A 25,790-nucleotide genomic window follows, 5' to 3' on the forward strand; every position below is an offset into this window, starting at 1 on the left:
CTTTCATGCCCAGAAACCTGCTCCTTTTACTCTCTGTTCCGAATGCACTAGACGACCAGTACTTATAGCCTTTAGTCGTACCCTTATCCTCCTCCACCTCTGTTCCTCTGGGGATGTAGAGGCAAATCCAGGCCTTGCAGTGCCTAGCTCCACTCCCATTCTCCAGGCTCTCTCATGTGTTGACTTCTGTAACTGTAAAAGCCTTGGTTTCATGCATGTTAACATCAGAAGCCTCCTCCCTAAGTTCTTTAGCACACCCTGCCAACCCGAATGTCCTAGCCATGTCTGAATCCTGGCTTAGGGAGGCCACCCAACTACAACATTTTTCATCAAGATAGAACTGCCAAAGGGGGCGAAGTTGAAATCTACTGCAGAAATAGCCCACAGAGTTCTGTCATACTATCCAAGTCTGTGCCCAAACAATTCAAGCTTCTAATTCTAAAAATCCACCTTTCCAAAAACAGGTCTCTCACCGTTGCCACTTGTTATAGATCACCTTCTGCCCCCAGCTGTGCCCTGGATACCATATGTGAATTCATTGCCCCCCATCTATCTTCAGAGCTCGTACTTTTAGGTGACCTAAACTGGGACATGCTTAACACCCCGTCCGTCCTACAATCTAAGCTTGATGCCCTCAATCTCACACAAAATATCAACTAACCTACCAGGTACAACCCCAAATCCGTAAACACGGGCATCCTCATAGATATCGTCCTGACCAACCTGCCCTCTAAATACACCTCTGCTGTCTTCAACCAGGATCTCAGAGATCTCTGCCTCATTACCTGCGTCCGTAATGGGTCTGAGGTCAAATGACCACCCCTCATCACTGTCAAACGCTACCTAAAACACTTCAGCGAGCAGGCCTTTCTAATCGACCTGGCCCGGATATCCTGGAAGGATATTGACATTTAATCAGTAGGGGATGCCTGGTTATTCTTTAAAATTGCTTTCCTCACCATCTTAAATAAGCATGCTCCATTCAAAAAGTGTAGAACCAGGAACAGATATAGCCCTTGGTTCACTTCAGACCTGACTGCCCTTTACCAGCCGAAAAACATCCTGTGGCGTTCTGCATTGGCATCGAATATCCCCCGCGATATGTAACTTTTCAGGGAAGATTGGAACCAATATACACAGGCAGTTAGGAAAGCAAAGGCTAGCTTTTTCAAACAGAAATTTGCATCGTGTAGCACAAACTCCAAAAAGTTCTGGGACACTGTAAAGTCCATGGAGAATAAGAGCACCTCCTCCCAGCTGCTCACTGCACTGAGGCTAGGAAACACTGTCACCACCGATAAATCCACGATAATTGAGAATTTCAATAAGCATTTTTCTACGGCTGGCCATGCTTTCCACCTGGCTACCCCTACCCCGGTCAACAGCCATGCACCCCCCACAGCAACTTGCCCATGCCTCCCCCATTTCTCCTTCACCCAAATCCAGATAGCTGATGTTCTGAAAGAGTTGCAAAATCTGGACCCCTACAAATCAGCTGGGCTAGAGAATCTGGCACCTCTCTTTCTAAAATTATCCGCCGCAATTGTTGCAACCCCTATTACTAGCCTGTTCAACCTCTCTTTCGTATTGGCGGAGATCCCAAAGATTGGAAAGCTGCCGCGGTCATCCCCTTCTTTAAAGGGGGAGACACCTTAGACCCAAACTGTTATAGACGTACAGTGCCTTGCGAAAGTATTCGGCCCCCTTGAACTTTGCGACCTTTTGCCACATTTCAGGCTTCAAACATAAAGATATAAAACTGTATTTTGTTGTGAAGAATCAACAACAAGTGGGACACAATCATGAAGTGGAACGACATTTATTGGATATTTCAAAGTTTTTTTACAAATCAAAAACTGAAAAATTGGGCGTGCAAAATTATTAAACTACCTCATCCCCATATTTTTTTGGGGTCCTTCGCACCTACTTGCACATTCATCTTCTGCACATCTATCACTCCAGTGTTTAATTGCTAAATTGTAATTACTTCGCCACTACAGCCTATTTATTGCCTTACCTCCCTCATCTTAGCTCATTTGCACACACTGTATATAGATTTTCTCTATTGTGTTATTGACTGTACGTTTGTTTATACCATGTGTAACTATGTTGTTGTTTTTGTCGCACTGCTTTGCTTTATCTTGGCCAGGTCGCAGTTGTAAATGAGAACTTGTTCTAAACTGGCCTACCTGGTTAAATAAAGGTGAAATAAAAAATAAAAAAATGCACTTCAATCTTTTGTCTTGCATATTTACCCTCCGAATGGCACACATAAAAAAATCCATGTGTCAATTGTCTCAAGGCTTAAAAATCATTCGGTAACCTGTCTCTTTCCCTTCATCTACACTGATTGAAGTGGATTTAACAAGTGGCCTCAATAAGGGATAATAGCTTTAACCTGGATTCACCTGGTCAGTCTATGTCATGGAAAGGACAGGTGTCCTTCATGTTTTGTATACTTAGCGTGCAGACAAGAATCAAGCTCATAAATGTAGGCTTATGTGCTGTTGAAAATGGCTACTTGATACTCTATTACCTGCTGTTTTCCTCATGGCCAAATCAATACCAAGAGAGGTGCCATCTTAGTGGAAGAAGAACACACAATTCAACTATCACAGCATCTTTGAGGAGAGTGAATCACACACTCCCCCCCCCTCCCTCCCTCCCTCAGGGGATGTGTGTGTGTGTGTGTGTGAGCCATCTCTTACCAGCCTTTCACTTCCCACATCTCTCACAAGCCCCATTTTAACCCTCACCTTTGGTACATACTGTAGTGTCAATGTCATACAATGTCAGTTTCACAGTGGATTAGTTCACCCACTACAACTTGTGCATTTCAAGAAGCCTCTGCTACACAATATCAAAATATCTGGTTCCTGTGGTAAGCTGTATCATAAGGCAGTTAGGTAACACTGCTTTCAGCTCATAATGTTGCCATGTTTAGATATTCAATAAGAATGAATTATCCTGACCATGACCATACAAACAATTGATCAAATGTATCCCCCCAAAATGTATTCTTCATTCAAATTCGTACATAAAATGATTAATTTTAGATACCTTCTTCAGGTTGTATCGTCGTGTAATAGGTTTACCAATTTGGGTTATTTATCATATAAAGTAGAAATATACTATTTTTTTTCTGAAAATAAGCTGAAAAACTTTTCCAAAAGAAAGAAAAGTGCTCTAAACCTTCGTAAACGTATGGCTCTAATAACCTGGTACAAAATTGCTCTCAAATGACTGTCACTGTGCACTCCCAGGCGCAGTGACAATCATTAACTTTGTATCATGCAAAAACACCTACAGACTGCAATATGTAGGCCTACTGTTTTCTTCTCAGCATGCAAATACCTCACATCAAAAGAGAGAACGCCATTAAAAGTTAACATGAATAGCATACCTTTCCAACATGCTGTGCTTCCGGTCCAATATGTTCCTCTAAAACGAAGAACTGGTTCCATATCCAGCCCCTCTTGGGCCGGTGGTGCACGTCTCTCTCTCCGTCTGGGTGTTTGGTTTGGTTACTTTGTGCTCTGACGTTGGGCCTGAGCTGGGATGTCCCATAGCTCTTCTGGATAAAGCACAGGCAGATCAGCAAAGGGCAGAGGCAGGCTGTGGTAGCAGGAATTCTCATGGTAGAGAACGTATGCTTCTCTAAGTCCTCCACTGTACCTTAGGCACACAGTGTACCCAGAGGCCACAAAGGCGTCTCAATAGTAAGACAGTACTAGGTGTAGATAAGACCAGTCCAGAGGTTTCTCTTAAATTCCATGGTTTGTTTCAGTCTGTCCATTAGGGAGTAGAACCAAGGTCCGTTTCCATGTCGGATGGAGGCAGAGGGGAGAGGCCGGTTGTTAATTTGCTAAGAGGATCCTCAGAAGATTTCACCAGTGGTCTTGTCTGAGCAGGTTGCCATGCTGTTTCCCCTTGAAAGATAAGAAGAAAGAACATTAAGGAAACACAGATAATGAGTCATGTTTTTCTTTCTGTGAAATCCCCCGATGCAATTTGATGGAACGGGTTCTCTGAAATTACACGCTGACTCATTTTTAAAAGCACAATGTTCTTTCCTGATGAAAACTGTCATTTTGACTTGATTTCTGAGAGGCAATTTCCGCTGGGTGCATGAATTGAGTATTTCCGTCCGCTTCGGATGCAAACCAGAGTATTCAAAACTACATTGCTGAGTCTGAGCTCAAAAGGCTAAGCCGTCTCTGACATACCTCACAACTGAAAGACATTCAATTTAACATGGTTTTATGAAAGCAGGAGAGCCATAACTGTATCTCCATAGGCCAGAATAGCATTTTGGGGACATTCTTTTGTGCGTTCTTTGTCAGAGTCTATCACAATGATAAGCTGCTTTTGATCATGTGATTCTCACAGTCTATTACACTGTTACAGAACATGTGTCACTTGGTAAACACCCTCACACAAGCATAGCTGTGGTTCTATCTGTCAATATTGTACTTGAAACACTTTTGAATAATTCCGTTGTTTGGACATTCTATGAGAAAACAATAAAAAACCTTCAATCACTGTTTTTAAAAAGGATATTGCCATGGCATGTGAGAAGACGTGTTATCCATCTGCTACTCAGCAAAGCAGTGGAGGCTGGTGGTAGGAGCTATAGGAGGGCAGGCTCATTGTATTGGCTGGAATGGAATAAATGTAATGGAATCAAACATGTGGTTTCATATGTTTAATGTGTTTGATACCGTTCCATTAATTCCATTACAGCCATTACAGCCTCCTATAAATCCTCCCACCAGCCTCCACTGCAGCAAAGCGTTTAGTGTTTTCCTTTCCTTTTGACAAGACCAATATCTCAATATACAGTAAACCTATTTGTCATACAAAAGAGCCGAGACTCTGAGTGTTGTTTCAAATGTTTATTCAGCAAGGATGTACCAGCTGAATACATCCATTCTATACAGTGAGGTGTCTACTTTCACCCTTAGCTCTCGCCCTCTCCCTTCCACAAAGGTCCCAGACCTCCGGGAGGTAGGTCAAATGTTATCTGTTCACAAAAAAAGGAGGAGAGAGTAGTGGCGTTGAGAGTGTCGAGCACAAAACTCTGAGTCACGTGCAAAAAAAAAAAAAGACTTGGAGATAATTGGTTACAGTAATCAAATCCAACATATCACAACAGCTTGAGTGTAGAGTTTCAATAAACCGGTAGACCATACTTGGCTAAGCTTCCAGGTGACGAACTTAACCATTACATCAGTGTTGTTGACATGAGACCACAGATACAAGTAGCTTGTTAGAGGCTGGAGAATACAACAGGTCCTTCTCTCTCGACCTTGGAGGAAAACCTCCCTAACTTAGACTCAATGGATTCTTACCAAGATTGAATTCATTTCAGAAACCACCTGCAAGATGACCCCATATTCTATGATAACACCACCCTTGGCAGTAAAACTTAATATTACCTCTGAATAATGAAAAAAATCTGAACAAATATAATAATTAATTATCCACGCCGAATTAGAATTACAACACTTTATAAATTCACAAGGAAATCATTTTTAATCCACAAAGGAATTCAAGGAATAATCAAATAGACTAGATAGAGGTTACTCTCACACCTCTCATATGCTGTTGTGAGTAATGCACCCGCCCCTCCCTTTGCGATTTCTTAATCGTTCAAGGGCAGCGCTCTGTCACTCCGTCTTGCCTGTCCAAAGAGGAATTAAAACTATTGCTAAATTATCCAACCCAAATTTAGAATGACAGTCCCTTATCCCCGTGCACAACATCTCAATCTCCTTATATACATCTGGTGTTCCCAGAGCGGGGGCTTCACACAACGCTTGTTTTAAATTGACACTCTGGTCTCCAGTCTACTGGGTCACGTCCCTGCTTCCCCCCTTCTGTCAAAACATTCAACCTCGTAGCCACTGACGAGAATGACTGAATAAAACTACGGATGTAGCCAAATACTGTAGACCCAGTTCTTAATTTAAATGTCACACAGCCGAAATTGATGAACCCCATGAAAGGGTGCTTCACGTTGAGTTTATCATTCGATTTAGCCCTAACAGACACTGGCAGAACATACATTTACAGAAAGGGAAGCATTTATCTTGCTAACGTTAAAATAAACTTGATTTATTTTACATTTCTAGCATTCTTTTTTCTCAGTATGGTCCCCATTTGTTCTTGTCTTATACTATTGTGAGTGGTATCAGTATCTCAATGCATTTTTTAAAGTCTAGATTACTATACATTTTACAGTGTGAGGACCCCTACAATCAACCAAATACCCCAGATAAACTATTTTGGTAATCCCAAATCAATTAAGGGCAAGGTTGAGCCCCCTCCCCCAACACTCATTCTTCTGGTATCTCTAACTTTTCGTCTTCTGATAGCTTTAAAGTTCATACTCACAATGGCACACATGTAACTCATGCCTGTCAAAGTGGGTGGCCCTTGATGATGTCCCAACCAGTATCTGGGGGATAGTCAGATTTTCCCAACCAGACGAATCGCTCACCTTAGCCGCCACAACCATCCTTTAATGTCAATTCTGTCTCGCCCATTGTTTTTATTAGTGCCCCAGCAGCACGAGAGAAGTTTAGAAGTGATCTCTCTCCATGTGCTCGGTCTCAGGACTCATGCCGCACTCCTGATAGAAAAGGCAGTTGATATATGACTGAATGCTCAGGTAGAAGTGCTGAGGGACAGGGCTGCAGTGGACGCCATTGCCACCATTACTTCAGCCGGTTATAAGGGGTGGGGCTCACACTAATTTCAGTCAAATTATCCCTTCCATGCATCAAGATACCATCCAGAGTCATAATCGGCCATAACCTCGAGAGAAGAAAGACCAGAACAACAGTTAAGGGCATTTCTGATTCAAGAATTCATGACAGGCTATTCACTGTATGACTAATTATTATATTTTCCAACATTATTAATACAAAAGAGAATACTAAAACACTTTTGAAACTATTTTGCAGGTTGGCTTATACTTCCCTATCATATTTGGCGATCTCACCGGGGAGCTATAGGGTCAGGGATTTAGAGGGCTTTTTTGGGGAGAAATCTCAACAGTACCCCAGACCCAATCTGGTGAGTTTTGTATTGAAGCAAATACAGTAAACAAAACAAACAAAACAACAGCAATAGACTTCTTCATAATTATCAGCATGTACATATTATATTTCAATTTCACCCAGTGTCTATAATCTTTTTAGTGAGGTGTGATCAGGACTCCCCAGAATGTCAGAACAGAGGCCCACAACATTAAATTAGTTTGTTCTTTCCCTGTACTTCAGAATCATTGTTACAAACATAGTTACAAACATACTCTGTACCAGGTATTATTTGCTACATTGTAGAATAATAGTGAAGACATCAAAACTATGAAAGAACACATATGGAATTATCTAGTAACCAAAAAAGTGTTAAACAAATCAAAATCAATTTTATATTTGCCTTGATGACAGTTTTGCACACTATTGGCATTCTCTCAACCAGCTTCACAGAGTAGTCACCTGGAATGCATTTCAATTAACAGGTGTGCATAGTTAAAGTTGTTTTGTGGAATATCTTTCACTCTTAATGCGTTTGAGCCAATCACTGTTTTAGTGAAGAGATAGGGGTGGTATACAGAAGATAGCCCTATTTGGTAAAAGATCAAGTCCACATTATGGCAACAACATCTCAAATAAGCGAAGAGAAATGACAGTCCATTATTACTTTAAGACATGAAGCTCAGTCATTCCGGAAAATGTCAAGAACTTTGAACATTTCTTCAAGTGCAGTTGCAAAGAAACATCCAGCGCTATGTTGAAACTGGCTCTCATGAGGACCGCCACAGGAAAGGAAGACCCAGAGTTACCTCTGCTGCAGAGGATAAATTCATTCCAGTTACCAGCCTCAGAAATTGCAACCCAAATACATTTTTCACAGAGTTCAAGTAACAGACACATCTGAACATCAACTGTTCAGATGAGACTGTGTGAATCATGCCTTCATGGTCGAATTGCTGCAAAGAAACCACTAGAAACAAGAGACTTGCTTGGGCCAAGAAACACGAGCAATGGACATTAGACCGGTGGAAATCCTTTGGTCTGATAAGTAGGTGAACGGATGATCTCTGCATGTATGGTTCCCACCATGAAGCAGAGGAGGTGGTGTGATGGTTACCACAGCATTCTGCAGCGAGACGCCATCCCATCTGGTTTGCTCTTAGTGGGACCATCATTTATTTTTCAACAGGACAATGACCCATCACACCTCCAGGTTGAGTAAGGGCTATTTGATCAAGAAGAAGAGTGATGGTGCTGCATCAGATGACCTGGCCTCCACAATCACCAGACCTCAATCAAATTGAGATGGTTTGGAATTATTTGGACCGCAGAGTGAAGGAAAAGCAGTCAAAAATTGCTCAGCATATGTGGGAACTCCTTCAAGACTGTTGAAAAATCTTTCCAGGTTATGCTGGTTGAGAGAATGCCAAGAGTGTGCAAAGCTGTCTTCATGGCAAAGGGTGCCTACTTTGAATAATCTAAAATATCAAATATATTTTGATTTGTTGAGCACTTTTTTGGTTACCACATATTCCATTTGTTATTTCGAAGTTTTGATGTCTTCACTATTATTCTACAAATAGTAAAAATAAAGAAAAACCCTGGAATGAGTAGGTGTGTCCAAACCTTTGACTTGGTACCGTATGTGCAACCAAAATTCAGTCACAAGATACTAGAACATTGTATTTGTATGTCCTTTAAGGTGCATCCTTTCTCACCCGTGAATAGCCTACTAAAACCAAATAAAAAGACCACACACAATAAATCAGACATGGTATTAACACTACTAACAAATATTCCTATTTGTAGATTGGTGTGTTGCAGTTGTGGGTGGGGGGATAAAACATAGGGGCAAAAAACAAACAAATGGCATTTCTTAATTTGGGAGCTCCCTTAACGGACGGATTCGATTACCTTTACACTTGTAGAATTTCAATAACTGCTCTCACAAGGCAGCAGGCTTCAGGAAGTATTTCAAAGGGAGAGATACAGAATCACTGTTAAACTCTTGATAGGGGACACCCCATCCTCTCTTGGAAAAGAAACAAAACATTTAGTTAGTTTTCCCTGTGCTAAATCTTAAATCAGTCCTAAAAATGCAGTATTAGGTACTACTCGGCCTATGTACAGTACATTCCTCTATTTTCCAATCGAGCTTATTGCATCTTGGCAGGAAGCCTTTATTAAACCCACTCGTTTTTGTTTCACAGCCCTTTTATTTGGATCTTCTTCATTTCAATTTTGGATACATTTTCATGTAATAGGAACATATTATTTTATATGAAATTACTGTCTTATTTAAATCACTGGTGTTACTCCAACTCTATCTAATTTGAGAAATAATAATTAGAATTCAATCATTCGTGCCTCTGTTCCAATTGTTCTACTGTCTCTTATAGCCTGTTTATGTTCACAACACAAAGGGCACATTTTATCTTTAACCCAAACACCAGATGTGCCGGGGTGGAGGAATAATGGTGAGCTTGGATTTAATATCAGTCCCTAAACTCAATCCCTCTGTTCACGGAGGAGCATATCAAACAATAGAACGCAGATGATGTCAACACTCGTATTTATCATGTGACCTGGTATTGAGAACCTTAGCTTCAAATTGCTAAAATATTGTATCATTCGAGTGCTGGCTGAAAGCTACATACTATTATGAACAATACTGGCAATACTCTTTACAATACCATGAATCTTTCCATTTTACTTTCCATGTCCTTCCTTTCTACTCAGAATACACTTTCTTCATGTTACTTTCACTAGTCTACATGTCTGGTTCCTTCAACTCTTCCACTCTTCCCAAAACGAAAGCTCTCTCTCAATCACCATCACCCAGTACATTTCTCTTCCACTCTAACACTTGTTTAACTATGTGAACAAAGATGTTTTAATCACAGGGAGGCAACTGTATTTAATTTTTATTTATTTATTTATTTTGCTCCTTTGCACCCCATTATTTTTTTATTTCTACTTTGCACATTCTTCCATTGCAAAACTACCATTCCAGTATTTTACTTGCTATATTGTATTTACTTTGCCATCATGGCCTTTTTTTGCCTTTACCTCCCTTCTCACCTCATTTGCTCACATTGTATATAGACTTGTTTATACTGCATTATTGACTGTATGTTTGTTTTTACTCCATGTGTAACTCTGTGTCGTTTTATCTGTCGAACTGCTTTGCTTTATCTTGGCCAGGTCGCAATTGTAAATGAGAACTTGTTCTCAACTTGCCTACCTGGTTAAATAAAGGTAAAATAAAAATAAAATAAATAAAAACCCTAAAGTTTGTACTGTATATATTTAATACCAGTCTCCGTTGGATATTCACCATTTGCGTCTCACTCATTAATGTCTATTATTTTGAGATGATTATGTTATGTACCCAAATTATAAAATACATCAGCCAGATACCAATGCTAACCAAATTCAAATGTATTGTATCGATTGAACTACTCTTTGCAGCTTTCTGCATCGTTTCCTATTTTGTTTTAGTCTCTTTTAACTCTTGGGTGAAGTGGTGTGTTATTTTAATTGAGGACTGTTGTCTAACAACAACAAAAACAACTCAAAAATCTACTTCTCAAAGGTTTAATGTATAGGTTCAATGAACTGAATAGTCACCACATCTACACTATGTCTCTCATTCCCATCATATTCATAAATTGGGAATATTTTGTATATGCACAATATTTTCTCCTCCGGTTAGATACAATTCCCACTCCAGAACCATACGCTGTTAAGTTCTGAACAAACAGGCTACTTCACCCACCTGTCCACAACGGCACATGCCAAAACAACCTCCTACATGTTTATGTGGGGATCTACACTGAGTGAACAAAATACCAGGAACACTTTCTCTTTCCATGACATAGACTGAACAGGTGATTCTAGGTAAAAGCTATGATCCCTTATTGATGTCACCTGTTAAATCCACTTCAATCAGTATAGATGAAGGGGAGGAGACAGGTTAAAGAAGGATTTTTATGCCATGAGACACTTGAGACATGGATTGTGTGTGTGCCATTCAGAGGGAGAATGTGCAAGACTGAATATTTATGATGCCTCCACCGGTCACACACACACCTGTGATTTTCCTAAATGGCCATACTAAATTCGCTTAAACATTTGAAACTTAACTCTTAGCAGATACTTTGATTCAGCAGTCTCAAGGCTCACAACGGGTTTATAGTGGAGTTTTATTTGATATGTGCATATTATATAGTGTATATACCTCACATGTACCTCAAGTATTATGTGTTTAGCTGACTAAGATTAAAGGATGGTCATGAGAATGGAATTCAAGTGTATTAGTTAGTTACAAGGCCATATAGACATTAACAAAGAATTATTCTCGGCATATAGCAGGGTCGCCCTTCCCAGCAGTCAAATGACCTAGTGGCCTCATGGGTGGAATGTTATAAATCTTTTTAATCAGTGCGTACGGCTCAGTACATCACTGGGTCCAAGCTTCCTGTCTTCAAGGTCCTCTATACCAGGCGGTGTCAGAAGAAGGCCCTAAAAATTCAGCTATGCTAGTCATAGACTTTTCTCTCTGCTACCCAGACTATTTGCATTGCCCCCACCCCCTCTTTTACGCTGCTGCTACTCTCTGTTATTATCTATGCATAGTCACTTTAATAACTCTACCTACATGTACATATTACCTCAACTACCTCGACTAACCGCACATTGACTCTGTACTGGTACCCCCTGTATATAGCCTCCTTATTGTTATTTTACTGCTGCTCTTTAATTATTTGTTACTTTTATTTATTTTTTGTGCTATTTTTCTTACAACTGCATTGCTTGTTAAGGGCTTGTAAGTAAGCATGTCACAGTAAGGTCTACCTATTCAGCGCATATGAGAAAGAACATTTTGTTTGATTTTCAGATCTGTAGAGTTTGGCAGTACATCCAACCGGCTTCACAACTGCAGACCACGCGTATGGTGTCGTCTGGGTGAGCGGCATGCTGACGTCAATGTTGTGAACAGAGTGACCAATGGTGGCAGTGGGGTTATGGTATGGGCAGGTATAAGCTATGAACAATGAAAACAATAGCATTTTATTTGATGGCAATTTTAATGCACAGAGATACTATGACGGGATCCTGAGGCCCATTGTCGTGCCATTCATCCGCCGCCATCACCTCATGTTTCAACATGATAATGCATGGCCCCATGTCGCAAGGATCTGTTCACAACTCCTGGAAGCTAAAAATGTCCCAGTTCTTCTGCATACCTGCATACTCTGCATGGCCTGCATACTCACCAGACATGTCACCCATTGGGCATGTTTGGGATGCTCTGGATCAAAGCGTACGACAGCGTGTTCCAGTTCCCGCCGATATCCAGCACCTTCCCACAGCTATTGAAGAGGATTGGACAATATTCCAAATGCCACAATCAACATCCTGATCAACTCTAAGGGAGGAGATGTGTCACGTGGCATGAAGAGTTCCGGGAAAACATAATGCGTAATAGTTTTTAAAAATTAAGCCACAAATTACGGCGTGCCATGTAAAGGCATGGTGACGAACACCAAACAAACACATTTACAAAACACAGGTTGAATGAGGAGTACGTCGAATAAATACACACGGGCACAATGATTAACACACGGGACGAGACCCGTAATCATCTGCGCGATCCACAAGGGCACGAAAGCCCAAAACACACAGCACAGGTACTCACATGAACCAACGGACATTGTAACAATAATCAACAAGACCATGGTGAACAAAGGGCACATATATACAAACAAAATCAGTGGGAATAGGGGCCAGGTGTGCGCAATGAAAGTTCCGTAGGGACCCGTGACAAGATGTTGCACTGCATGAGGCAAATGAAATTCATAGATTATGGCCTAATTCATTCATTTCAATTGGCTGATTTCCTTAAGAACTGTAACTCAGTGAAATCTTAGAAATGATTGCATGTTGCGTTGATATTTTTCTTCAGTACAAATAAAGTATAATATTGGGATGCAAACTCAAAATGTAATACATTCCAATAAATTCTGACATGGTACAGGTATCTTGTGTTTTTAAGCCCATAAAAATGTGTGTGAAGTAAATAATTTTGTTTCAAAGTAGATATGTTTAAGACCACCAAAAAAACACTCTGTGTGACCCTAATTTAGCCCACTCCCAATATTAACTTACAAGACAAAGAATGAACAAAGAAATGCCTACTAGGCCTAGAAGCCTAGGAAATGAGAATTGATACAACGGACTGGAAACAGGGTAAGAGAAATAACAAAGGCATTTAATTCCATTTATAGCATCTAACGGTGTAACCTTTCAACCCAAAACCAACCACCATAATCTGACCGTCAAGGCCCAATCTCCACAGGGTGCCACAGCATCTAAGAGCTTGTGTGGGGATGAGACCAATGTAAATTAGACAGAATTTCTGAGAGGACCATAAAAACTCTTTGCGTAGAGTTATTTAGAGTTCAACGTGTACAGATACACATTAACACAGAGATCAGACATCCATATAGATAGCATCAGAGTTATCCTCATTGAGCAAGATTCAGGTAGATACCAAACATGGATACTATAACATTATTCTATCACTCAATAGTCAGTCCTCTGAATACTGTAAAAAAGAGATACATTTTGGCCCCTCAGAGGGGGAAGGGCAGACTAGACCTTGGGCATTGTCCTTTGTGCTTTCCTTGTGTTCCTGGACCATTTGCCATGAAGCTCCAGGTGACAGAGAGCACATAAATTAGGGCCGAGCATACAGTTGGTAAGAATTGGTAAGAAACAGAATTTGTAACAAACAAGCTTACCTTTATTTTTTGCCCAGCCTCTTCTAGTACCGATTATTCTCCAAAATCTGTTCCTTAAGTGTGAATTCCGGTTCGGGACGCCAATTGATAAGACCAATACCTCAATACGCAAAAAACATATTTATCATTCAAAAGAGCCCAAACTCAGAGTGAAGTTGCAAATGTTTACTCAGCGAAGATGTACCAGCTGAATGCATACATTCAATACAGCACAGTGTCCACTTATACCCTTAGCTCTCACCCCTCCGTTCCACAAAGATGTACTTCAGTACTTTTCCGTCACTCGGGATTTCCCCGTGCTCCTCTTTTCATATCTCAGGACTTCTTATCAGTCAGGAGACACTGAGTTATTTGAAATACACATAGTAGTCCACTACAGTCCATACACAGAGCTTAAACCTAATACTACTTTCAGTATATTAATACTAAGATGATATAATGATACAAAACAGTAAAGATATAAAATGGTAATATAAAACAGTCATTTACAATCTATCACTTTTCTTAGGGCTTGATTGGTAACTCAACTTTGCTATTTTCTGAAGCATTTCCAAAAACCTTCCAAATAAATCAGTCCACCTGTCAGCAGAGTACCAGCCATCCAACAATAAACAATTTGCAAGTGATAAATATTTCATGTGAGGTGTCATAGAGGCTTGTCTGAGGATGCTATTGTCATGTCTTCCTTGTTTCTCTGTCTGCATTGCAATAAGCCAAATGAACTCTGAGATGTCAAAGATAAATAAAAACAGATTGAGAAGCAAAGTTAACTGTGTGACCATCCTTTGAAATTATTTATGGCTTAGCAAGTTTTTGGATATTATTTTTTGAAAATACTAACTCATTCATAGACCTTTAGCGCCTATTGACGATAGTATCTTCTGGCCAGGGGAGTTATGTTGAGTCCCGACGCTCATTCGGAATGTTAAAACGCATCACTTGCGGAATGTTTTTGGAAACATAATGAACGTATCTTTCATATCAGTGAGAAATCATTTTCAAAAGGTTAAATGACTACACACCTTCTATAGGGTTAGGGTTAGTATTCCCACACGGCCATATCTCCATATTACACTGCTTGTTTACAGAAGACAGAAGGAATAAATAAGTGGCCACCTTAGATAATTAGTTATGTAACGTGCTCCAAACACCTGTGTGTAAGCTAACAGGGGACCTATAGTAAGTGTCTCTTTTTAATTTGGAAGATTATTTCTCACTGATATGAAATATAAGAGGTATATCAGCATATGTTTCGAAAACCGTTTAGCAAGCGATGATTATTGCTGTTTGTAAACGTTAAAAACAGCGTCAAGATTGTAATTCAACGCAGCCAGACATGGGCGAACCGAACCTCTGAAAACCCTATGGATAAGAAGGGTTATGAGTAGATTGTGTTGAAAAACGTTTCTTAAACGGAAGCAAATGGGAATGAAACGGGGATAAACATACCTGAATTTGTACAACAGAAACATTTGTTTGCAACTGTCGGACTAATGATTACACCCTAGATCAGCTAGATGCAGGCAAGAGTGTGTACGGCGGTATTGAATGTGTCACTGTGCACCTACGTTGTAAACTTCATTCATAGGTTAGGTTGTAGCAACCTCATAATGGGTATTGGGAAAATTAGAGTATCATGTAATAGCCTGAATCTATCTGTGTTGCATTGAGCTGGTTGAATGGAATATAAATGATAGTTGCCCAATATGCTTTAATATTATCATCCTCCCTTGTCTTAAATGGCACCGACCGCCACTGATTTCCATGTTACTTGGTTATACTATACCAAGCACGGAAATCACAGTATCTGTGTATTGCAAATACTACATTCATACATTTTGTAGATACAGCTTTTAATTTTCGAATCATTAACTACAGAAAACATTTCATTTCAACTTGGCACACCATTAGGTTGATGTACATATCAATCAATAATTCTCTAAGTGTGCGGCTTCATGCGTCAAGAGTCAGCGTTGTTTTAAGGGCTCATTATGGGCACAGTATCACCTGAATTGCTCCACGATCTCTTCTTATGTGATTATTTACGTTCGTCAACATCCACAATCATAGATCTCCTGAAATCAATGTAGCATTTGCTCTGTGAGATTATAGCCATGGGAAATTATTGCTATAAGCAGTAGGTTCACGTAGGATATTCACTCTATCGCTACATCCCTCAACATGGTTTTATTTATTAAGAATGACAGCAGAAATGCATGTAGCTATAAATAACAGTCAGTGAGATATAGTGGATATTGCTCTGCAGGTTTTCTCTCTATAGTAAATTTCAAAGGAAATATATAACTTATACCATGAAAACACCCACATCTGTGTGGTACGGTATAGCTAAACATGCTTCCGGGCTATCAGCGTATAAATCAAATATCCAATGTTTCCAAGGTAAATTAATTGTCCCTGTATGAAATACAAGTTAAGGGTGTTGCAACTATTTGTTCTGGGTAGTTAAGGGCCACTCAACAAATTAACAATTTATAAATATTTCACGTTGCTAATTATACTGCTAATTGGAGAGAAAAACTTTGTGGACCTTGAGACCACATCTGAGGCCATAGCTTAGACCCGTGCATATGCCTCCCCTTCTCCCCTACACTAAGTTTAGGAGTCATGTTGGTAAAACTTATTTGACATAATTAGCCATGCTGTACAGTTTAGCCAAGCTGTAGCCTGGCTCTAGCAAGCTTGCTTGCCGGCTAAATTAGCTTTTTAGCTTGAAACCTGTGAAAATTGTGCTTTTAGCATGCAACGTAATCTTACCCTAGAATTTACATTATGCCAAACCAGCACAATACAGTTAGATTTATGCTAGAGAAATTCAATTACTGGTCACTGCACTACAATATCTATGTCTTTTGAGAAGGCTGGCCTTACACTTCACTATCAAGTCACTAGCTAACACAGCTTTGGGCATGTCCCTCAACAATAGGCTACTGGGGGATACACCAGATAGCTAGGCTTAAACCTCACATACATAAACTCAACGTGCTACTTCTATGCTACCAAGCTTGGACCCTTGCATTGCTGGAAGTCCAGGAGTAGGCTAGCTGAGACTTCTCAAATCCTCAACATATACATCACATCTCAATGGAATTGAGTGGCGATAAGTTTTGGCGGTTCCAGCCCTCCGTTGAATTTCATAATCCTAATGAGGCCCTCGAGCCAAAAGGTTTGCCCACGCCTGCTGTCAGTGCAGCTTTATTCACATTTACATTTTATATTATGAAGTCTATACTACAGGTCTTTTCGACACCAAGGTCTGTCATGTTCTGTTCATCAGGCCATTTGCTAACAAATCTGCTAACAACTGCACTCAGTCAAGACACAATTTCTAAAATGCTACATTCTGCTTGGTGTTTGATAACAATGACATTTATATCGACAATGCATTAGCTATCTTTACTGACAACACATACACTATATATACAAAAGTATGTGGACACCCCTTCAAATGAGTGGATTCGGCTATTTCAGCCACACTGGTTGCTGCCAGGTGTATAAAATCGAGCACACAGCCATGTAATCTCCATAGACAAACTTTGGCAGAAGAATGGTCTCACAAAAGAGCTCACTGACTTTCAACATGACACCATCATAGGATGCCACCTTTCCAACAAGCAAGTTTGTCAAATTTCTGCCCTACTAGAGCTTCCTCGGTCAACTGTAAGTGCTGTTATTGTGAATTGGAAACGTCTAGGACCGGCAACGGCTCAGCCATAAAGTGGTAGGCCACACATGCTCACAGAACGGGACTACCGGGTGCTGAAGCACCTAAAAATCCAATAGATTTTTGCAACACTCACTACCGAATTCCAAACTGCCTCATCAGCAACATCAGCGCAAGAACTGTTCTTCATGAAATGGATTTCCATAGCCGAGCAGACAAACACAAGTCTAAGATCACCATGCGCAATGCCAAGCGTCGGCTAAATTGCTATAAAAGCTCGCCGCCATTGGCCTGTGGAGCAGTGGAAACACGTTCTCTGGATTGATGAATAACGCTTCACCTTCTGGCAGTCCGATGGACAAATCTGGGTTTGGCTGATGCCAGGAGAACGCTACTTGACCCAATGCATAGTTCCAACGGCAAAGTTTGGTGGATAAGAAATAATGGTCTGGGGCTATTTTTCGTGGTTCGGGCTAAGCCTCTTAGTTCCAGTGAAGGGAAATGTTAACGCTACAGCGTACAATGCCATTCTAGATGATTCTGTGCTTACAGCTTTGTGGCAACAGTTTGGAGAAGGCCATTTTCTGTTTCAGCATGACAATGCCCCAATGCACAAAGCGAGGTACTGTACATACAGAAATGGTTTGTCGAGATCGGTGTGGACAGAGCCTTGACCTCAACCCCATCGAACACATTTGGGATGGATTGTAACGCCGACTGCGAGCCAGGCCTAATCGTTTAACATCAGTGCCCGACCTAACTAATGCTCTTGTGGCTGAATGGAAGCAAGTCCCCGAAGCAATGTTCCAACATCTAGTGGAAAGCCTTCCAGAAGAGTGGAGGCTGTTATAGCAGCAAAGGGGGGACCAACTCCATATTAATGGCCATGTTTTAGGAATGAGATGTTTGAAAAACAGGTATCCACATACTTTTGGTCATGTAGTGTAGCAGGTTACAGTGAGAGTAAAACATTATGGGACCACCATGAGTTCCCCACATAATGGTCAAATGGGATTAGCTCAGACATGTTTTTCATAAGACTCAACTCCCAGTGTTTGAGATCTGCAAAACCTAGCAGGTGGTTTTTGCTCTCCACAAAGAATCTCACATGACTTTGCTTCCGGTAGAGGAAAGGAGGAAAGACCACCCCTTGTTGTGTTTTAGTAAGGCTCAGGAGATGATGGTGAGAATGATTGCTCATTACTGATTATAGGATTAGCGGTGGCCAGAGAATGACTCAAGGGAGGGATTGACGTGAGTCTGGCACATTGAAATCCCCACTGCATAAAGAATTAGTGAAGAGGTATCTAGCTAGCCCATTTAGTTTTAAACCTCCCCCTCTGGATCAAATGGAACTCAGGAGAATTGCTTTGGCATTTCAAATGGAGGGAATTATGCATACATTTAGCATGGATCTCTCTAATCATAAAGTAATGAGCAGCAGCTGACAAATGCACTGCATTACATTTTAGAATATAATTATATACAAATCAGCACTTGCAGAAACTACAGCTCTTCCTCTACATATTAGGTAGACATTGTTTGCAGAAACAGCACATATTTTCCAGTTCTTTAGCCAGCTACACCTAGTGAGGCACTAACATACAGTAGCTAATTGCTAGACTGCAGTGAACTGAAATGGTTTCTACAGGATTTCAGTCTCTTGTTTAGTTCCATCTTAGAGCTGGAGCTATGAGTGGCTACGAGAGGTCCAATTGTAATTTGATAGATCCGTACATTGGTGATAATAAAAAAAACAACACTGCTCATTAAAGCTCAAACAATAAAACCCATTTAACATGTGGTGGCAGGGCTCTTCCTTTCGCACTCCCCTGGACGTATAGAGAGGCTCTAAAGCAGTGTGAATAAAACATCAATTAACTTGCACTTTGTCACAGAAGCAGTGCTCACCACAGACAAAAGCAGCTTCAGAAGATCCAACAGCAGAGGTAGTAGCAGCACAAACAGTGGCCCCCATCTGTCTACTGCTGATCAGTGGTGTCATCTCCCAATCCGCCAGGTTGCTGCCTCATTTGCCTGCTGCAGCTCTGGGGTGGGGCTCTACAGTAAGTGGCTGACTAAACTGTAACACACACACACACACACACACACACACACACACACACACACACACACACACACACACACACACACACACACAGGCATGGAGACGCACACAGATGCTCTCTCTCTGTCTCTCTCTATCACACATGCATATGTCAGATGTTGCTCACCCTTAAATCTTTCCCCAAATTGGATACCAGCCCTTTCTGTGTGCATTTAATTTGTATTTGAGAGTTTACAGTGACTTGTTTTTTACTTAGCATGATTTACCTTGGTTTGCTGTGTTGCTCTTCCTTGTTATCTTAATTGATTTGTTATAGACTCCTCCCCCTCTGACTCCCTGCATGCTTTCCTCTAATCTCTCGGTCACCTGCACAGGACTAGACCATGGGCTGGGTGCCACAGATGCTTGATGATAATGGATGATGAGGAACGACTGCCAAATGGCTACCGATGAACAAACAAACGTACCAGCAGCAGATGAGCAACTGACGCATGGTTGGCGTGAATGCTTGTGTGAATGGTGTGAACCAGATATTGTTTTATTAAACACTTAACCTGTATAGTCTTACCTATGTGGCAGTCTCTATCAGTTTTGCACATCGAGAGACTGAAATTTTTTCCCATTCCTCCTTGCAAAACAGCTCGAGCTCAGTGAGGTTGGATGGAGAGCATTTGTGAACAGCAGTTTTCAGTTCTTTCCACAGATTCTCGATTGGATTCAGGTCTGGACTTTGACTTGGCCATTCTAACACCTGGATATGTTTATTTTTGAACCATTCCATTGTAGATTTTGCTTTATGTTTTGGATCATTGTCTTGTTGGAAGACAAATCTCCGTCCCAGTCTCAGGTCTTTTGCAGACTCCATCAGGTTCTTCCAGAATGGTCCTGTATTTGGCTCCATCCATCTTCCCATCAATTTTAACCATCTTCCCTGTCCCTGCTGAAGAAAAGCAGGCCCAAACCATGATGCTGCCACCACCATGTTTGACAGTGGGGATGGTGTGTCCAGGGTGATGTGCTGTGTTGCTTTTACGCCAAACATAACGTTTTGCATTGTTGCCAAAAAGTTCAATTTTGGTTTCATCTGACCAGAGCACCTTCTTCCACATGTTTGGTGTGTCTCCCAGGTGGCTTGTGGCAAACTTTAAACAACACTTTTTATGGATATCTTTAAGAAATGGCTTTCTTCTTGCCACTCTTCCATAAGGGCCAGATTTGTGCAATATACGACTGATTGTTGTCCTATGGACAGAGTCTCCCACCTTAGCTGTAGATCTCTGCAGTTCATCCAGAGTGATCATGGGCCTCTTGGCTGCATCTCTGATCAGTCTTCTCCTTGTATGAGCTGAAAGTTTAGAGAGACGGCCAGGTCTTGGTAGATTTGCAGTGGTCTGATACTCCTTCCATTTCAATATTATCGCTTGCACAGTGCTCCTTGGGATGTTTAAAGCTTAGGAAATCTTTTTGTATCCAAATCCGGCTTTAAACTTCTTCACAACAGTATCTCGGACCTGCCTGGTGTGTTCCTTGTTCTTCATGATGCTCTCTGCGTTTTTAACGGACCTCTGAGACTATCACAGTGCAGGTGCATTTATACGGAGACTTGATTACACACAGGTGGATTGTATTTATCATCATTAGTCATTTAGGTCAACATTGGATCATTCAGAGATCCTCACTGAACTTCTGGAGAGAGTTTGCTGCACTGAAAGTAAAGGGGCTGAATAATTTGCACGCCCAATTTTTCAGTTTTTGAATTGTTAAAAAAGTTTGAAATATCCAATAAATGTCGTTCCACTTCATGATTGTGTCCCACTTGTTGTTGATTCTTCAAAAATACAGTTTTATATCTTTTTGTTTGAAGCCTGAAATGTGGCAAAAGGTCGCAAAGTTCAAGGGGGCCGAATACTTTCGCAAGGCACTGTAGCTTCATTCTTGTGTATTTCATTTTATTCTTATTTTACTTATTTTATTTTTAAACTCTGCATTGTTGGGAAGGGCTCGTAAACATAAAGTTACCAGTTGTTTTCGTCGCATGTGTAAAATAAAATTTGATTCAGTATTTGATTTGACTTAGGTTTCTAGATGCCTGGTAGCAGTATTTTAGGCCTAAGCAAAAGTAATTTTAGGCTTATTTTAGTGGAGGGAAATGTCGGAGGTGCCAACCAGTTATTTGTCCGGGGGTGTCCTCGGATGGAGCCACAGTGTCTCCTGACCCCTCCTGTCTCAGCCTCCAGTATTGATGCTGCAGTAGTTTATGTGTCGGGGGGCTAGGGTCAGTTTGTTATATCTGGAGTACTTCTCCTGTCCTATCCGGTGTCCTGTGTGAATTTAAGTATGCTCTCTCTAATTCTCTCTTTCTCTCTTTCTTTCTGTCTCTCGGAGGACCTGAGCCCTAGGACCATGCTTCAGGACTACCTAACATGATGACTCCTTGAAGTCCCCAGTCCACCTGTCCGTGCTGCTGCTCCAGTTTCAACTGTTCTGCCTATGATTATTATTATTTGACCATGCTGGTCATTTATGAATATTTGAACATCTTGGCCATGTTCTGTTACAATCTCCACCCGGCACAGCCAGAAGAGGACTGGCCACCCCACATAGCCTGGTTCCTCTCTAGGTTTCTTCCTAGGTTTTGGCCTTTCTAGGGAGTTTTTCCTAGCCACCGTGCTTCTACACCTGCATTGCTTGCTGTTTGGGGTTTTAGGCTGGGTTTCTGTACAGCACTTTGAGATATCAGCTGATGTACGAAGGGCTATATAAATAAAGTTGATTTGATTTGTGAATTTTAATCAACAATTTTTGTGTGATACTCTTAGTTTCAATTGCAGTAACTATTGTGCTTAATTGTACTTTGTGTGATCGCTTTGGTTTCCTTTTCTCTTTCTTTGTGTTTCCCTAATTTATTTATTTACTTCTCCTTTTTGTCTGGTCTCCTTGGAGACTGACTTAAACCTGGCCTGGCGCACCTGTGTGCAATCACTTTAACGAGCAATAGACTGCTGAAAAGGGAGCAGAGAGCTCAGTTCCAAAGGAGCTACTACTGTGGAAACACAACTGCCTCAGAGCTACAGCTGCTGCCACGGCGCTCTTCTCCCACCATTACGGCCGCCTGGACCCAGAGGGAGAGCACGGAGCTGGACCGAAGGATGTGCTACGATGCAGAGATGCTGCTGCAAAGCATGTCACCTTCCAGATGGGGGTTAACAATTACCCGTATGAGTGAGACTGAATGATAAGGCGAGAATGGCCTACTCCTTACCCTTGCTCTCTTCCACTCATCTGTGTATTTAGTATCCATTGAAGTGGCGGGCTGCCGAATTCAGCATTGGTGTGGCAGTCGGGCAGCAGTGGCAATGCCCAAACGGACCTGTACCGAGCCACGACTACAATGCCGCCTACCAGGACAAATAGACTGTTTTAATTGTATTATCTGTTGGCCTTTGACTTGTACATGTTTTGGGTGGTTCTGTGTTGTGTTGCCTGTAATATAATGTGAATGTCCAGTCAGTACTTTTCAAGTTAAGTTATTTTAATGCGCCCCTCACCAGAATGCCTCAACAAAGCTGCTCTACGAAATCCCAAAACACTGTTGCGCAATACTGACAATTCCCCCTTTAACTTTAACACACAATTCCCCCTTTAACTTTAACACACTTTTTTTAAACTTTTAACACCTTCTACAAGTTAGTGTAACCATAATGAAAACAACCATACTTCAGAATAGCGATAAACAGAAACAATGTTACAGTAAAGGTTTTGAAAGAACACTAAAGCAATGCAATATTTCACATGTACGTTTTCTTTTTTTATCACCACTACACCCCCCCCCCCCCCCCCCCCCAGTCTGACAACTGGTTTGTCAACCCTACCAGACCTGGTAAGTAACCGTTCTTGACCACTAGTCTGTGCTGTCACTCAAGGTCTCTTAACCATTGTCTGAAAGTACACTTTTCTGTTCTTTCAGGAGAGGCATGTGTAATGCCTTTAGTTGGGCTAGGCACTGCTTTGGAGGTGGCAATTGTTACGTAAGTGTTCCTCCTTTCTGCATCTCGACGACGCAAGACCTGGGTTTGGGGCTTTCACCTGTTACCTTTGTAGGTGTAGTCCACTCTTTTTGATGATCGAGCTTAGTAAGCATGGTTTCTCCCGGCAGTAGAAACTGTAATGGTCTCGCCCTGTGACGCTGGTTGTAGTAGAGGGCTTGTTCCCTCTTTTCTGCTGCACCCTTTGGCCTGGTGTGTTTTTTTTTTTGTTGGGCCACTTAGGTTGCAGGTTTCTCTCCAAGGTTGGGAGTGTCATTCTGATTTTTCTACCGATGAGAAGCTATGCTGGGCTCGCTCCCGTTGTTGTGCATGGGGTTGACCTGTAGCACATGAGGAACCAGTGGATCTTTCTGCAAGAGAATCCTATTTGCGGTCTGCAATGCCATTTCTGCATGACCGTCACCCTGAGGGTTGTGTGGGCTAGAAGTAATGTGCTTAAAGTCAAGCTGCTTTGCCATTTCTTGGAACTCGGAACTAGAGAATTGGGGCCCATTATCACAAAGTACCTCATCTGCAATGCCATACCTTTCAAAGGTTCCTTTCAGCTTCAGGGCGACCTGTGTGCTGTGGTTGTAGGTGTGTGTAGTATCGTAGTAGTCGGAGATTATCGGATAGTTTTGTTTGTTATGCTCACATAGATCCAGAGCAATTAATTTCCATACCTGTCACGGAGTGACGTTGAGATTAGTGGCTCCTTTTGCTGTGCCTTTCTAAGCTCACAACAAGACAGGACCTTTTTTCTTTATTCCTGAGATCCCTGGCCCCCTTATTGAGACGTTGGCCCTCTCTTTGCATTTAGTCACAACCTTGATGTCCAACGTGTATTCTATGAAGAATGTTTACTGTTTTTGGTACTAGTATGTGGTTCCCCCTTGTGACCATACCATTGTACTCTGACAGTTCACTTTTCACTGGGAAAAACTGACTGTCTGGTGTTTTTACTCACATGTTCAGGACAGCCTGACCTGATGTACTTGATCTCTATCATCTGCTGCGGTGGCAACTCTGATGTTCTCCGTGTGTGTGTCTGTGTAGCAGGTATGTTGATTATGGCTGTGACGTAACACTCCACTTCCGTATGTGTGTCTGTTTTATTTTCTGTGAGTGTCAACAGACTTCATTACAGTGTCCGCCAAAACCAAAATGTTGACTGACGCGTACTCTGCTGTGGGTTGGAACCTCATAAGCTGCAAGAGTAGTCTCTGGCACCGTAAAGGTCCATTATCCAAGTCTTGCTGTTCATTAGTGGGACCAAGGGCTTGTGGTCTGATACAAGCTTGAAGTCATCCAGGCCGTACAGATGTTTCTTGAACTTCACACAGGCCCAAGCACTCACTCTTTTTCAATCTGCGTGTATCTGGTTTCTGCCCCCGTGAGCTGCTTGTGGCAGTACGCACTGGGTTCCACTCCTCTCATTGGAGCTGAAGTAGTACAACACCAAGCCCAAAGATGCTTGCATCTGCCGAGACTTCGGTGGCTCTGTTGTCATAGAACGTCAGAACATCAGTTCTTTGAGCCGCTGGATGGCTGCCTGCTGTGCTTGATCCCAATTCCAAGCTGTCTTTGACCTCAGGAGCTCATGCAGTGGTTGACCTACTATGGAAAGGATGGGGATATACTTCCCTAGTTAACCATAACTCTCTTCAGCTCTTACACATTCTCTGGTGGGGCTTGGGGCAAGTTGCCTTTTCCTTTAACATTTTCCAACAAGAAAGAACTGCCAAAGGGGGCGGAGTTAGCCTGCAGAGTTCTGTCATACTATCCAGGTCTGTGCCCAAACAATTCAAGCTTCTACTTCTAATAAAACACCTTTCTAGAAACAAGTTTCTCACTCTTGCTACTTGTTATAGACCCCCTTCAGCCCCCAGCTGTGCCCTGGACACCATATGTGAATTGATTGCTCCCCATCGATCATCAGAGTTCATGCTGTTAGGTGACCTAAACTGGGACATGCTTAACACCCCAGCCGTCCTACAATCTAAGATAGATGCCCTCAATCTCTCACAAATTATCAAGGAACCTTCCAGGTACAAGCCTAATCCGTAACCATGGGCACCCTCTTAGATATCCTCCTGACTAACTTGCCCTCTAAATACACCTCTGCTGTCTTCAACCAGGATCTCAGCGATCACTACCTCATTGCCT

General features: G+C 41.6%; 1 protein-coding gene across 1 annotated transcript in view; it reads right to left on the reverse strand.

The window, feature by feature from the left end:
• The window catches only part of LOC109871566 (cadherin-18), a 72,008-nt gene that overhangs the window by 34,916 nt on the left and 11,302 nt on the right, over window positions 1-25,790 (reverse strand). The window contains exon 2 of the mRNA XM_020462454.2: window positions 3,404-3,929. Within this exon, the coding sequence (XP_020318043.1) occupies window positions 3,404-3,637 (234 nt within the window). The 5' untranslated portion in view covers window positions 3,638-3,929. The remainder of the gene's footprint in view (window positions 1-3,403; window positions 3,930-25,790) is intronic.

Source organism: Oncorhynchus kisutch, linkage group LG27, assembly GCF_002021735.2.
Source record: "Oncorhynchus kisutch isolate 150728-3 linkage group LG27, Okis_V2, whole genome shotgun sequence".
NCBI classification, from domain to species: Eukaryota; Metazoa; Chordata; class Actinopteri; order Salmoniformes; family Salmonidae; genus Oncorhynchus; species Oncorhynchus kisutch.